The 12950-nt window shown below is 51.6% G+C and overlaps 1 protein-coding gene across 1 annotated transcript; it reads left to right on the top strand.

Moving 5' to 3' along the window:
• Positions 1-2014: 2014 nt before the first annotated feature.
• Positions 2015-11813, top strand: TNMD (tenomodulin). Its single transcript, XM_065643412.1, has 7 exons — positions 2015-2202; positions 2330-2464; positions 6235-6375; positions 7170-7271; positions 9117-9270; positions 10777-10949; positions 11331-11813. Exons 1-7 carry the CDS (start codon positions 2155-2157, stop codon positions 11538-11540), a joined length of 963 nt encoding a protein of 320 aa, XP_065499484.1. The 5' UTR covers positions 2015-2154; the 3' UTR covers positions 11541-11813.
• Positions 11814-12950: the final 1137 nt, after the last annotated feature.

Genomic DNA, 12950 nt, shown 5'->3' with positions numbered 1-12950 from the left:
TTTATACAGAAAACCTGATTGTCATCTTAAAGAGTTTGAGAGGCTTTTTCCCCCAAAATTTTTGTCTTTTCATGGAAAATTCTTTTTTTTTTTTCTTCCTCCGAAACTGAGCCTGAGCACTGGAGAATGGGGAAAAAACCCAAACATTCCTGACCAGCAGGGGTTTGCTGCCATCAAATTCCGCGCAGTTCAAGGCTGGATATTTATAACGCTCTATGGAGAGCAGTGATGATCAGGGGTCTCATCCTGCTCCCTGCCCTGCGCAGGGACCGGGGTGCACGCTCACCAAGCTCTGAAAGGGGATGATGATATTCATTGAGTTTTATTAACTCCCAGCCCTGGGACATTCTCACCTCTTGCAGCTAATTCAGACGCCCGACTCCTGCAGGAGTTACAGTGATTGCCATTAAAAAGCTTGACATTTACCTTACAACAGCAATAAAATAATAATGCCTAATTTGGTTTACGAGTGGTATTTGCAGTGTTTCCTGTGCCTGGAGTGGGGGATATTGTGAAGATTGCTGCTATGCTGATCAATTATGTCTGCTTAACGGCACTGTTGTAATTCTTTCCTGTAATCATCACCATCTTTCAGTAGAGCTGCTCCAAAGTTTTCCTTTGAAACTGTAATTTTGACAGGAAAAGAAAATGCTTTCAGATACTTCAGTTTCCAGTGAATAACAAAAGCTTCAGAGGTGAAACTTGCTGGTGAAAAGTGGAGAAAGACAAACCTGGTGTCTGCATGGATTTGCTGCATTTAGATTCCCCAAATCTTTCAGATGTTTTCAAAGGCTGCCTGTGATTGCTTTCCATTAAAAAGCGATTTTTCTCCTCCAAATAACCTGCTGTCTTTCACTCGTCAATATAATTCCCTTCTGTTATTGGCCTCTCCAATATTAAAAACCCTCAGTGCGTTTTACATCGCTGAGCGATTGCTACCGAGTTAAGTGGGGGGAGGCTGCTGCGGGGCTGCGACGTAAGGAGCCCAAAGCCCTTTGCAGGGATCCGATACACACCCGTGCACACACGCCCCTTGCACACACACACACGTGCACAACACATTTCTCAAGCTATTCAGCAGCTCCGCTCCTACTTCTGTTCCTCTTGGATTTGCCCCCAGGTTGCAGGCAGCGATGCCCCGACACACTCGCGAAGCCAGCACTGTGCTCACTAACAGCAATTTCTTCCCCCATTTCTCACCCTGAGCAAAACTCGACGTGGATTTTCTTCTCTTTTTTTCAGTGCAATTTTAATTAGTACATGATGCGCTCTGGGTTTTTATGAGAGTAAACAGCTTGGAAAAACAGTTTATGCCAGCTCCTCTACACCAGGGAGTCTCATCCTGTTCAGACTAGAAACTTCACACTGGATTTCTGAAAGCCTTTCTTAAGATGGGTTCACTTCCACGAAGAAATGGTACGATTTCAACACATGGAAATTTTTGAATGTCAAAAAAAAAAAAAAAAGAAAAAAGCCAGGAAATTCCTGGCTAGGCTGACTCTGGGGCAAGGCTCAGCACAAAGCGGGTGTGGGATGCCAGAGCCCTCCGTGGGGAGAGCTGGTGCTTCACACCGCGTTGCTGAGGGCTGACAGTGAGTACGTGTGCGCACATACACATGCATATGTGCATGCACACCTATGTAAAAGTGCATGTTCATGCATTCATACACATGTGCATGTGTGCATGCACATCTATGCACATGCACACCCATGCACTTGCACCTGCACACACCCACGCACGTGTGTGCACACCCACAAGTGCACACCCATGTCCATGCACACCCCGGTTTCTCCCACCACACCATGTCCCCCCCCACGCAGGCACTACCCCCCAAAAGCAGCAGTGCCCTTGTCCCCAGAGCTCCAGGGGCGACAGGAGCAGAGTTTAAATGAAAATTTGGGATGCCAGATGTGGCCGATGGACACCACACAGCAGAGCTTCGTGCAGGCTCGTCTCCAAAAGCGTGGGAATCACTCTTGCCCTGCAAACAGCAAGCGCTGCGGGAGCACCCGGGGCCTGGCAGGCTGGGGGGAAAGCTGGCGGCTGCCGTCATCGGGGCGGCCGTGACCCAGCCTTCCCCGCCGAACGTGCAGCCCAGAGCCTCTGTAACTCCACCTCAGAGCGGGACCACATCCTCGCACACGGACGAGACCATGGGAGGGACGGCTCGGGAGAGCCCGGAGGATTGTCGCTTTCTGGACGTAAGTTTGTGGCTTGCTTTGCTACCGTGCAGCTTGTCAGCATGATAAATCTCTGATATGCCTGTGTGCTCGTCCCTCCTTGAATCATCAGCCAACCTCTGGCTATGGCTGTTTTATCATTAATTAGGCAGAAGCATCCAAGAGGCAAAAGAAGACCTGCACCAGATACCAGGTCTGCGGACTGCTCCTCAGTGTGCTGCTCATTTCTCTTATTCTGATATTTTTTGGTGTCAAATATCTCTGGAATCCAATACCCAGAAAAGTAAGTAAAAACTCTTTGATCCAGCGTTTCTGAGTGCCGCTTCCCCAGACAGAGCTATCCCCCGACTCACTGAAACTTCTAACTACACCCCGACACCCAGGCAACTTTACAAAATGCATTTTCTCAGACCACAAGTATTCATCGGACTTTTAAAAATCTTCGTATTATTCATAACTGGCTTTGACTTTATACGCGCTGTTTTTTTTTTTTCTGTTGTTGCATTCTTTCCCTAACTGACAATTATAGGGGATGGGAGCTACACCACAAAGAGTTAAAGTTACTCTTATTTCACCGGCAGCAAATTTTATGACAAGTAAGAAAATATTTTCCATTTCATTTCAATTATCTTGCCAGAAACTGGTGGAAAAGTCATTATGCCACCGCATAAAGAGGAGAGAAAGCCAGGACGCAGTGGTGATTGATTGTCATGGATTATATTTCTTACTTTAATGTGTCTGCAATGTGAGGGGACGGTGAGACGGATTAGCTTTTGGAGGAGCTCCTGCTAACTGGATTGTGCTCATTTATTCCCAAGTCCCCAGACAGATGCTGCTGTAAGGGCCGAGCGTGCCGGGGGTGGCATCTCTGCCCACTCTGGCCAAGATCCTGGCAATTCTGCCAACCCTCTTTTTTTTTTTTTTTGTCCCATACCCAAAGAAAATAGCTTAACCTTGAAGCCAACAGCCTGCACAATGCTCCCCATTGCTCCTCTTTGAGTTTTCACGCTCTTCCAGAAGGCCCCGTTCTGCAGTCTGGCGCTGGTGGGTTTTGCTGACTCTTAAGAGCATCCCCAAAATGGCCAAGTGCGGCCAAAGTGGCCTTTTTCCCATGGTGGCACCTCCTCTGTCCCCCCCGTCCCACACTGGAGCCGCGCCAGGGCTGCCCTCCCGCCGGGCAGAGGAAGCACCCTGCTCGCAGGAAACTTTGTCTTCTTATCATCAAGTAGAAATAAATACCCCGCCCCAAAAATAAAAGAAAAAGCAATAAAAGCCATATGTGCTTCCAGGCTCCTGCCAAGACGGTTATAAAGTCTCTACTGTTCCTCGAAAAACAGGGTGTGTGCCAGCCACGGGGGGAAGAGGCTGTTAGCCCCCGGAGGGGAGGTTTTCTCTGAGCCAGAGGCACAGAGCCATTGCCGCAGCCTTGGAAGGGTTATCCATGGCGCCGGTCCTCGGCTCCCGTGGCCTGATGGAGGATGGAGTCTGGTGTTTCTGAAAGCCCTCCACAACACCTGATGGGTGGGTGAGCGCAGCACAAGGTCACAGGAGAGCAAAGATGTTCCCGCGGTGGAGCCGCAGGCTGACGCTCCTGGTGTCCAACATCGCCGTGTCTGACATCGCTTCTCCAGCTGGTCCAGGAGTCCTCTGGGAACAGCAGGATGGGGCAGGCTGGGAGCTCCTAATGCTCGAAAATATAAACCAAGTGGGATTAAACTCTTTAAATAACAAAAAACCCCTTTGAGTTCCCTTCACGCAACTGGAGAGTGGAAAAAAATCTTTAAAGACGACTTGTTCCTCTGAGGGGTGGCCTTGGACATAGCGCTGCCCTCTGCACAGCAGCATCCGCGCCGGCCGGCACCACGGGTGAGCGAAAGCGATGAGTCAGCTAACAAGGGGCTCGTCGCGGCCTCGCAGGGGGACATATTTCAGGAATTCGCCAGCAAGTGCATTTTTAGCCCTATAAAACATCTCACGGCTCTCTGAGCAGCACAGAGCTGGCCAAGCCCAAATGGGTTTGCTAGCCACTGTGCTGGCAAAAGTAATTCTTCCTAAATGGCAAGATACTCGAAGGTAAGGTGCCATCCGGGATCCTACCCTCCTAGAAATGATTTATGGCACTGTGCACTTTTTGTCAGTGAAAACCGGTGGCCTTCCAGCCATTTTAGGCTTCAGACTGTCTTTACCATAACATAAAATCCATTGACAGCTATATATCTTGATAAAAGCCTCCTGCTGACTAACAGGAGATGCTCATGGCTGCCAAAGCGCACATCGCTCTCCGAACTCTTAAGCTGGGGTGAAGGTAACCAGCAGTTACTGCCTGCACAGCCGGTTCTGCAGTTGCAAAACGGGGGATGCTGATGCATCTGGGGGTGCTGATGGACAATCGGCTGAACATGAGCCAGCAGTGTGCCCAGGTGGCCGAAAAGGCCAACAGCATCCTGGCTTGTATCAGAAATAGTGTGGCCAGCAGGACTAGGGAAGCGGTCGTCCCCCTGTACTGGGCACTGGTGAGGAAGAACAGAAGGCTGAGGGGAGACCTTCTCGCTCTCTACAACTACCTGAAAGGAGGTTGTAGCATGGAGGGGGTTGTTCTCTTCTCCCAAGTAGCAAGTGATGGGACAAGAAGAACTGGCCTCAAGTTGCACGAGGGAATGTTCAGATTGGATATTAGGAAATATTTCTCCCTGGAAAGGGTTGTGAAGCACTGGAACAGGCTGCCCAGGGAAGTGGTGGAGTCACCATTCCTGAAGGGATTTAAAAGATGTAGAGATGAGGCTCTTAGGGACACAGTTTAGTGCCAGAGTTAGGTTATTGTTGGACTCAATGATCTTAAGGGTCTCTTCCAACCAAAATGGTTCTATGATTCCATGAAAATATTGTTCAGAGGCTTTGAACCCCCTGACAGGGAGTGACATGCAAGAAGCAGGGGCCTGTGAAAGGGGGTTTGGGTTGGGACTGCAGGCAGGGCCCCTGCCCCTCGCTGAGGCATTGCTGTGGGACCAGGGTGCTCCTTCCCCAGCTCCAAGACCGTGCCAGGGGACAAACAGGGCTTTTCCATCCCCGTGCCTCCATCACTCCCTCCTGCCCTGTGGACTTGAGAAGTTTTACACAGGCCCTTTGCTTCCGCACGACACCATTTGATTTGGGAAATGAGACTCCCAAGGCTCATCAGCTCTTGCCGCGCCAGCGGGATCATTTTTGTGCTTCAAATAGCATCTGCCACTGCTTCATCCTGTAAGGTCAGACATCCACAGGGACTGGATGGCTGCCGGGCTGGCTGAGTGCAGCGAGCACCTGCGAGGGGGAGAGGCTGCTCCCCCCGGGGCTGCTCCCCCGGCTCCCCGTGGGGATGAGAGCCAGCGGGAAGCCGGCTGCTACGCCCTGAAGCTCTTCAGCAGCCCTCGAGGAGGTCTTTGATCCGCAGGCAATCCCTGATCTCCTCCAGGCACAGAGAGGCTTTTACCTCTGCCTTTCCAGGAAAAACAGGAGGCACAGAGATGGAGCAAGCGAGCTGGGGATGATACTATGGAGCTAGTGAGCCGGGGACACAGTGATGGAGCAAGTGAGCTGGGGATGCAGTGATGGAGCAAGAAAGACAGGGACACAGTGATGGAACAAGCGATCCAGGGATGGAACGACAGAGCAAGCAAGCCAGGCAGAAGGGAAAGCAAGGTCCCTTGGGCTCAGGACTTCAGTCCAGCCTGGGACGTAAATGGGCTCGTGGCGCAGAAAGCAGCAGCAAAGGCTGAGCTACGGCAAAGCTCCTGGTGCAACTGTGGGATGAGCATCTTCTCCCAGGCTTGACACACTTGTCTTCGCACAGCCTGGCCCCATCCTGCCCCACTTCCCAGCCCCGGTGCCTGGGAGCTGCCTCTCCTTGCACAACCCAAACAATTGCCCCATCTCAGAGCCGGGGTGCAAGAAACCAAGCAGCCCCATGGTGGGGTGCTCAGCACCAGGGTCAGGCACCCAGCAGCAGCCCACCTGCCCACCCTGTTAAATTGGGTGGGGGCTGAGCCAACCCCTGTGCTGTTTTGGCCCTCGCAGGTTTATGACATGGAGCACACATTCTTCAGCCATGGTGAGAAGAAGAAGATTGTGATGGAGATCGACCCGCTGGCCAGGACAGAGACTTTCAGGAGCGGAAATGGCAGTGAGGAAATCCTGGAGATCCATGACTTCAAAAATGTGAGTGCAGCAGGGTTTTTCCCGGGGACCTGCCTGCAGTCTTGCAGCAGGAACAATGGGGTCCCTTAGGATGCTGTGGGGTCACTGGAGCAAGACCTGGAATGGTCAGGGAGAGCCACGTCCATATGCAGCCTCTCTGGGGATGCTCTCAAAGGAAAGGAGATGTGTGTCTACAAAAGCTTCCACCGGTATTTAATAGTGGTATGGTTCAGTTCCAATGAAATACATCTTAAAAGCAAGACCTAGTTATTGGATTTACCCTTGCAAAGGAATGCAATCATCATAAATCTATCCCAGCCCAGTACATTTGTCTGTCTGGAGAGAACTAAAACCTCATGACAACGTTGCAGGCTCTCTCTGAAACCTAATTAAAATTTGTAGGGAAATACCCTGTGCAGTGACATATGGCAAAATTTTCAGCTAATAGCCTAGCAGAAACCGGGTGCTGCATGTTCATATAACCATAATGGTCAGGTGCTATTCTGCATATTTTTATTTATGATAACCAGAGCTCATGATAGTTATATGGAGAAGAGGAGCAAAATAAAAATTTTATCACTATCTGCCTTAAAATATTTGTAAAAAGCCCAATTCTCCCAAACCATAAAATGCAATATCCCTTAGGAGAATCTGTTAGTACATCTTAGCACTGTCGCTGAACAGAGTTTGCAGAAAAACATCAACAGGAAAAATACAACTAAACTCTCATCCAGCTGTACCCTTCGTGCAATGGGGTTATTTATTCTCCTACTTTGCCCTGACTGCTGTTTTTTGTGTTCGTTTTGGTGCTGTAGGGAATAACTGGCATCTTCTTTGTCGGACTTCAAAAATGTTTCATCAAAGCTCAGACTAAAGTCCTACCTGAGACCACAGAGGCCAAGATTCCCGAGCTTGAGGTAGGTGAATAAAACAGGACACCTTTCTTCTTCCCACAAAATCCTCCCTTTCCTTGGCGTTGGGAGCGTGACCGCTGTCCCTGCCGCTCTCCCATCTACTCCAGCCTTCCCAGAGACTCCTCAATAAAGAAATAACGAGTTATGATCACTTCATGAAATGATCTTATTTCAGAGGCCTGCTTGTAAAAACAACAAGTGGAAAGAGACAGGATTAGACAGCCAACAGACAAAAACCTCTCTGCACAATACCGGAGATCAAGAACAATAATCCTGTTGTAGTCAAAAGGTCACAAGGCAGCTCAGGATTAGCAGGCTCTAAAAAGTCCATCAAATTGTTTTCTCCAAGAATTGAGCCTCATGTTCTCAAGCAGGATGAGGCAGAAGTAATGAATTTAAAAGAGCAGCCACGTTAAAGAAATGTGATTAGAAAAAGCACTTGGCAAACAGCCCTGGGAGGTGGGGAGTGCGGGGCTGGGGCCGCCTCCCCATCCTGACCTTCTCCCACCGATGTGCCCCATGGCTTCTTACACCCATTGAACTTCTGCCCACCACATCCTGCTGCAGGGAGTCTCACGCTTTGCACGATGCATGGAAACAGTGTTTAAACCCATATTTTAACCCCTCTCTGACAGCGGAACCTGGGGTGATGCCTCAGTCCCTTGAAAGCAATTGTCCCCTTTCCCTGTCCCCTTCCCCAGTGGCACAGCCCCTTGGCACAGCCCTCCCGCCTCCACGTTTGCCAGACAAAGGGTGTTAGCAGATTGAACCCCCCCTCAAGGAAGCCATTGCAGATAAAACACCAGCAGGACACATGTTTGAAACGAAGCGTGGGCAGAAACATTTCCCTGAATCATGACCCAAATTCCCAGACACCGATTCTTTGATTATGCCATAAGAAGCTAATAGATCTTTTCGGCTGCCATCATAAAAGGGATATGACTTCCCAGGCTTTAACAGAACATTGCCCCGAGTAGAGAGCTGAAATATAAAACCCAATGAGACAAACATAGATTTAAGCTCTAGTCATCTCTTCCCAGCGCTGCCAGGTTCTTCAGGCAGCACCTGCCCAACCCCCCAGCTTTCACCAGACACCCCAAAACCAACTCAGGCTGGTCAGGTTGTGTTGGCGCTTTCCTCAGACTTCCCAAAGCCATACGGAAAAACTCTATAAAAAAGAAATACAGCTCTAGACACCTTCTGGAGAGAAAAATGCCATTTGCCGGCTAGCTCTGTGGGCTACCACCACCAACTTACACAACGTCTCCTTGGCAGAAAGCTCAGCACAGACACATCCAATAATCTTTATATATCTCCCTCCCTAAGTGCCTGCCAAAACACACCATGGACTAATGCAACAGCAGAGACATGTGGTATAAATTACAGAATACGGCCGTGCAAAGAATTTCTGTGAGGAATAAATTAAAGTGTTCGATCACAAAATCAGTAGCAGAAGGAGAGACAAATTAAGTAGTAAGAGCAAAGCAGAGGGGAGATGTTTTAATCTTGGGTTTTAAATGAGCTGGGGCACTCCAGAAGGCTCTTCCAGATGGTGGGGACTGCACAGGAGAAGGCTCTTGGAGCATGATGAACAGAGGGAGGAGAAAGCAGGGTGGTGTTGGCTGAGAGCGGACAGGACAGACAAGGCTCATGATGGGTGTCCCTCCATGAGGACCAGTGGGGTGTTGCACCTGCATCCAAGCAAGCACCACCATCCAAGGTAGATGAAGTCCAGCTGCTCTCTGGGAGGGGAGAGGTGCCTCTGGGTTAGCCAAGAAGAGAAGAAGCAGCCAGCAGTGGGGAAAGGGTGTCTCACCACGCCGGAGTGAAATCTCACTCTTCTTTCAGGGAGAAGAAATCACGAGCACCTACTTTGAGCAGTCCGTGGTCTGGGTGCCTGGGGAAAAGCCCATTCAGAACAAGGAGTTCCTGAAAAGCTCCAAAATTTTTGACATCTGCAGAAACGTGACCATCTACTGGATCCATCCAACGCCAATAGCAGGTACAGGGAGCCACTTCCTCCTCGAAGTGCTCATTAATCCCTTCGCCAGGACCAGCCCTGCCACCTGCCCATGTCCCCACTGCCATTTGCCCCAATACAACATGGTGGAAACCTGTTCCTGCCTCATTGTACATCGCAAACATGAACACAATGTTGGCCATGACCACAAGAGAACTTGGCCAATGTAATAGCAGGGGCTGAAGTTTCTCTCTGCAGAGTGCTCGTCTCTGCTGGCTCCCCACTGCCCTGCACTTGGCAGAGTAGCCACCCTCCTCATAACAAGGAAAAAAAAAAAAAAATCCAAAAAAACCCCGCCAACCCAAACCCTTTGTACCTGCAAAGAAACCAGCACTGCTGGAAACTGGGACGCCTAAATTCTCGTCACTGCATGAACATCAGAGCTTGAGCAGACATCTGCATCTAAATCACACAACGGGGTTGCCACCTCCAGCTGCTCGCTGCACAGCCCTTGCAGAGGTTGTGGCCTCGGAGATCTGCCGGCATAATTACCTGCTCTCTCTAACCCACTTCTCTCTGAATGAGCTAGTTTAAAAACTCTTACCGAGAAAACTTCCTCTGTTCTGCTGCCCCCCAGGGTGACAGGCAGCTCATGGCCATCAATGGTCCTGGGAGCAAGTGGGTATCAGAGATTCCCGATGCAGAGGGAGGCTGCTGTCCCCCTTCTGCTTCCTTGGTCCCTGCTGTTAAACCTTGCTGCAAAGAAAATTAGTGTCAGGGTGGGTCTTACCTGAGTCACCAACAGGTGCTGCAGCTGAGTATAATCTGCTCTAAATCACATTGACTTGCTGATGGTCTACAAATCCCCCCCTGTAGCAGCAGAGCCCACCAAAAGGGCCTATAAAAAAGGGGACTATAGGAAAGATGGGGATAGACTTTTTAGCGGGGCCTGTTATGATAGGACAAGGGGTAATGGTTTTAAACTAAAGGAGGGGAGATTCAGGTTAGACGTGAAGAAAAAATTTTTTACAATGAGGGTGGTGAGACCCTGGCCCAGGTTGCCCAGAGAGGTGGTGGATGAACCATCCCTGGAGACATCCCGGGCCAGGCTGGACGGGGCTCTGAGCAACCTGAGCTGGTGCAGATGTCCCTGCTCATGGCAGGGGTCGGACTGGATGGGCTGTGAAGGTCCCTTCCAAGGCAGACTGTTCTGTGATTCTATGAGGACATGCTTCTCTGCACCTGCAGCCCTGTGCAGGGGGTGCCAACACCACCCATGGGCACCCAACACCCATGAGCATAGGGAAGGGATAAGCCATGTCTTCTCTGCCCTCTCCTCCTGCATGTTGTCTCCTACAGCCCTTCACCCAAGCTTGGTGAAAGTAGGAGGCAATGGAGCACAGCTGGTTCGCTGGTGCAGTTGCTCAGGTTGGAGTGGTTTCCTCTTCTTCTTGTACCATAGAATCAAATTTTGGTAGAGACATTAATGCCTGTTGCTGCATTTGTCCCCTTGCTCCCTCACTGTTAATGTCTGGGCTCTTCCCGTAGCTCCTGAGCTGGCCGACCTTGAAGGGACAGAAGAAGAGGACCCCGAGCTGCTCGTGAACAACCAGAGCTGGTTGGACGGGGAGAGCGAACACGAGGTGGAGAAGGATGCGCAGTCAGGGCCCAAGCGTCGGGCACGGCAGCTCACCGAGGAGGACCTGCCCGTCAACGACTACGTGAGTGCGGGGAATCGCACCCTGGGGGTGTCCTGGACATGATCCTGGGATGTCCTGTCCATGCTTCTGAGGTGTCCTGGTCATGTTCCTAGGGTGGTCTGGCCATGCTCGTGGGGTGTCCTGCTTGTGTTTCTGGGGTGTCCTCGTCATGTTCCTGGGATGCCCTAACTGTGCTCCTTGGGATGTCCTGTCCATGCTTCTGGAGCGCCCTGGCCATGTTGCTAGGGTTCTTGGGCCATGTTTCTGGGGTGCCCAGGTTGCCCTCCAGGATGTCTTGTCCATGCTCCTGGGGTGTCCTGGCTGCCTTCCCAGGGTACCCTGGCCACATGTCCCCCTCCCTCTCCACGTGTCCCCCTTCACTGACACTGGCTTTTCCCGCAGTCAGAGAACGGGCTGGAGTTCCACCCGCTGTGGGACGAGCGAGGCTACTGCTGCGCCCAGTGCCGCCGCGCCAACCGCTACTGCCGGCGGGTCTGCGAGCCCCTCCTGGGCTACTACCCGTACCCCTACTGCTACCAGGGTGGGAGGGTCATCTGCCGCATCATCATGCCCTGCAACTGGTGGATCGCGCGGATGCTGGGCAGGGTGTAGCACCCACCCATCTGGCGCTCGGGTGCTGCCCTGCACCCGCCTGCCGCACCACCCCCCGTCCAGATGCATCCTGACGCAGCTGATGTGCACGTCCTTACCTGATTAATTGCTGGTGAGCGTGCCAGCCCCCCGGCTGCGGCAGCCTCACTGCCTGTCCCCCTCCCCGCATCCCCCGCGGGGCTGGGGGAGGCCGTGCTCGAGTGCATCGTCACCACGCCAAGCAGCGAGAGGCGAACAATAAATGTCTTGTATGAGCAATTGCAAAGAAAATGGAAAGTCGTTTTAGTCTCAGTCTGTGATGCTTAATGGGTCTTGAGAAGTGATCTAATTGCTTGGCTGCCTCGTCACGAGCATCCATAACTCAGGTACCGGGACTGCCGGCGCTCGCCTCGCCGGGAACGTGCGGAGGTCCCTAATTTGCTCCCTGACAGCACTGGTCGTTGTTCAGCACGTCCCAAGTCTCCGTACCAGCGTGTTCCGATGTGTTCAGTAGTTATTGGTGACAGCTCAGGGGTGCCACCAGGCCCCTCAGGAGCGATGTGCAGCGTGACAGCGTGCGGGCAAGGCAGAGGCAGAAACAGGCACGAGAGCTCCTGGGGAACCAGCAGCCAAAGCCAGAGGGAGCGGAGGCGCCGAGGACCCCAGTGCCATCAGCTGTCCCCAGCTGTGACCAACGAATGGGCAAAATCTGAGCTGTGGGAGGGAAAAAGAAAATCCTTGACACTGCAGTTGCCCTGAGCAGGACACTGCCTGTGTGCTGAGGGTTAAGAGCATGTTAACCCCTGCTTAAACCCTGTGCACCCCCTGACAGCCTTCCTCTGCTTGTGGCCATGGTGCTAAGGCCAGACCCAGGTTCCAGCTCCCACTCCAAGGTCCCAGCTGCTCCCAGCAGCTTTGACACGCCGGGTATGAGAGGAGCTTCACTGCGCCACTGCCGCATTACGTTCCGTAAGGCAAAGGCTTGCTGGTCAAATAGCCTAAAGACCAGCAGCACCAAACAAACACAGAAGCTTAACTCCATGTTTTTTGCCCCGGAGAGAGGCTGGGGATGCCAGCAAGCTCCAGCAGCACTGCCCTTTGCTCTGAGTGAGCGGTGGTCAGCGGAGGATGCACATGTTTGCATGGGGCTGAACAAACCCACCCGGCTGCTGGCCTTCTGCTTCAGCACTGTTACCCAACCGCTGTTACGAAGAAAATTCAATTACAGAAGGTATTTGTAAGCACAAGTGCACCAGTGAACACTGGAGAACTGTGAGCTGTAATGGTCTAGAGGTTACAGCTGGCCTGGGGTGAGTGGATTGCCTTCCGGGGCTCTTGCTGCTGTTTGCAGTGACCTGAGCAGAGAAACTTCCAGGAGATGAAAAGCCAAGGCAGTTTAATAGAGTAAAATATCTTAATATTTATTGTGTC

This window comes from Caloenas nicobarica, chromosome 12, assembly GCF_036013445.1.
Source record: "Caloenas nicobarica isolate bCalNic1 chromosome 12, bCalNic1.hap1, whole genome shotgun sequence".
Taxonomy (NCBI): domain Eukaryota; kingdom Metazoa; phylum Chordata; class Aves; order Columbiformes; family Columbidae; genus Caloenas; species Caloenas nicobarica.
The sequence above is the reverse complement of the archived record's forward strand: the minus strand, read 5'-3'. Positions and strand labels throughout refer to the sequence as shown.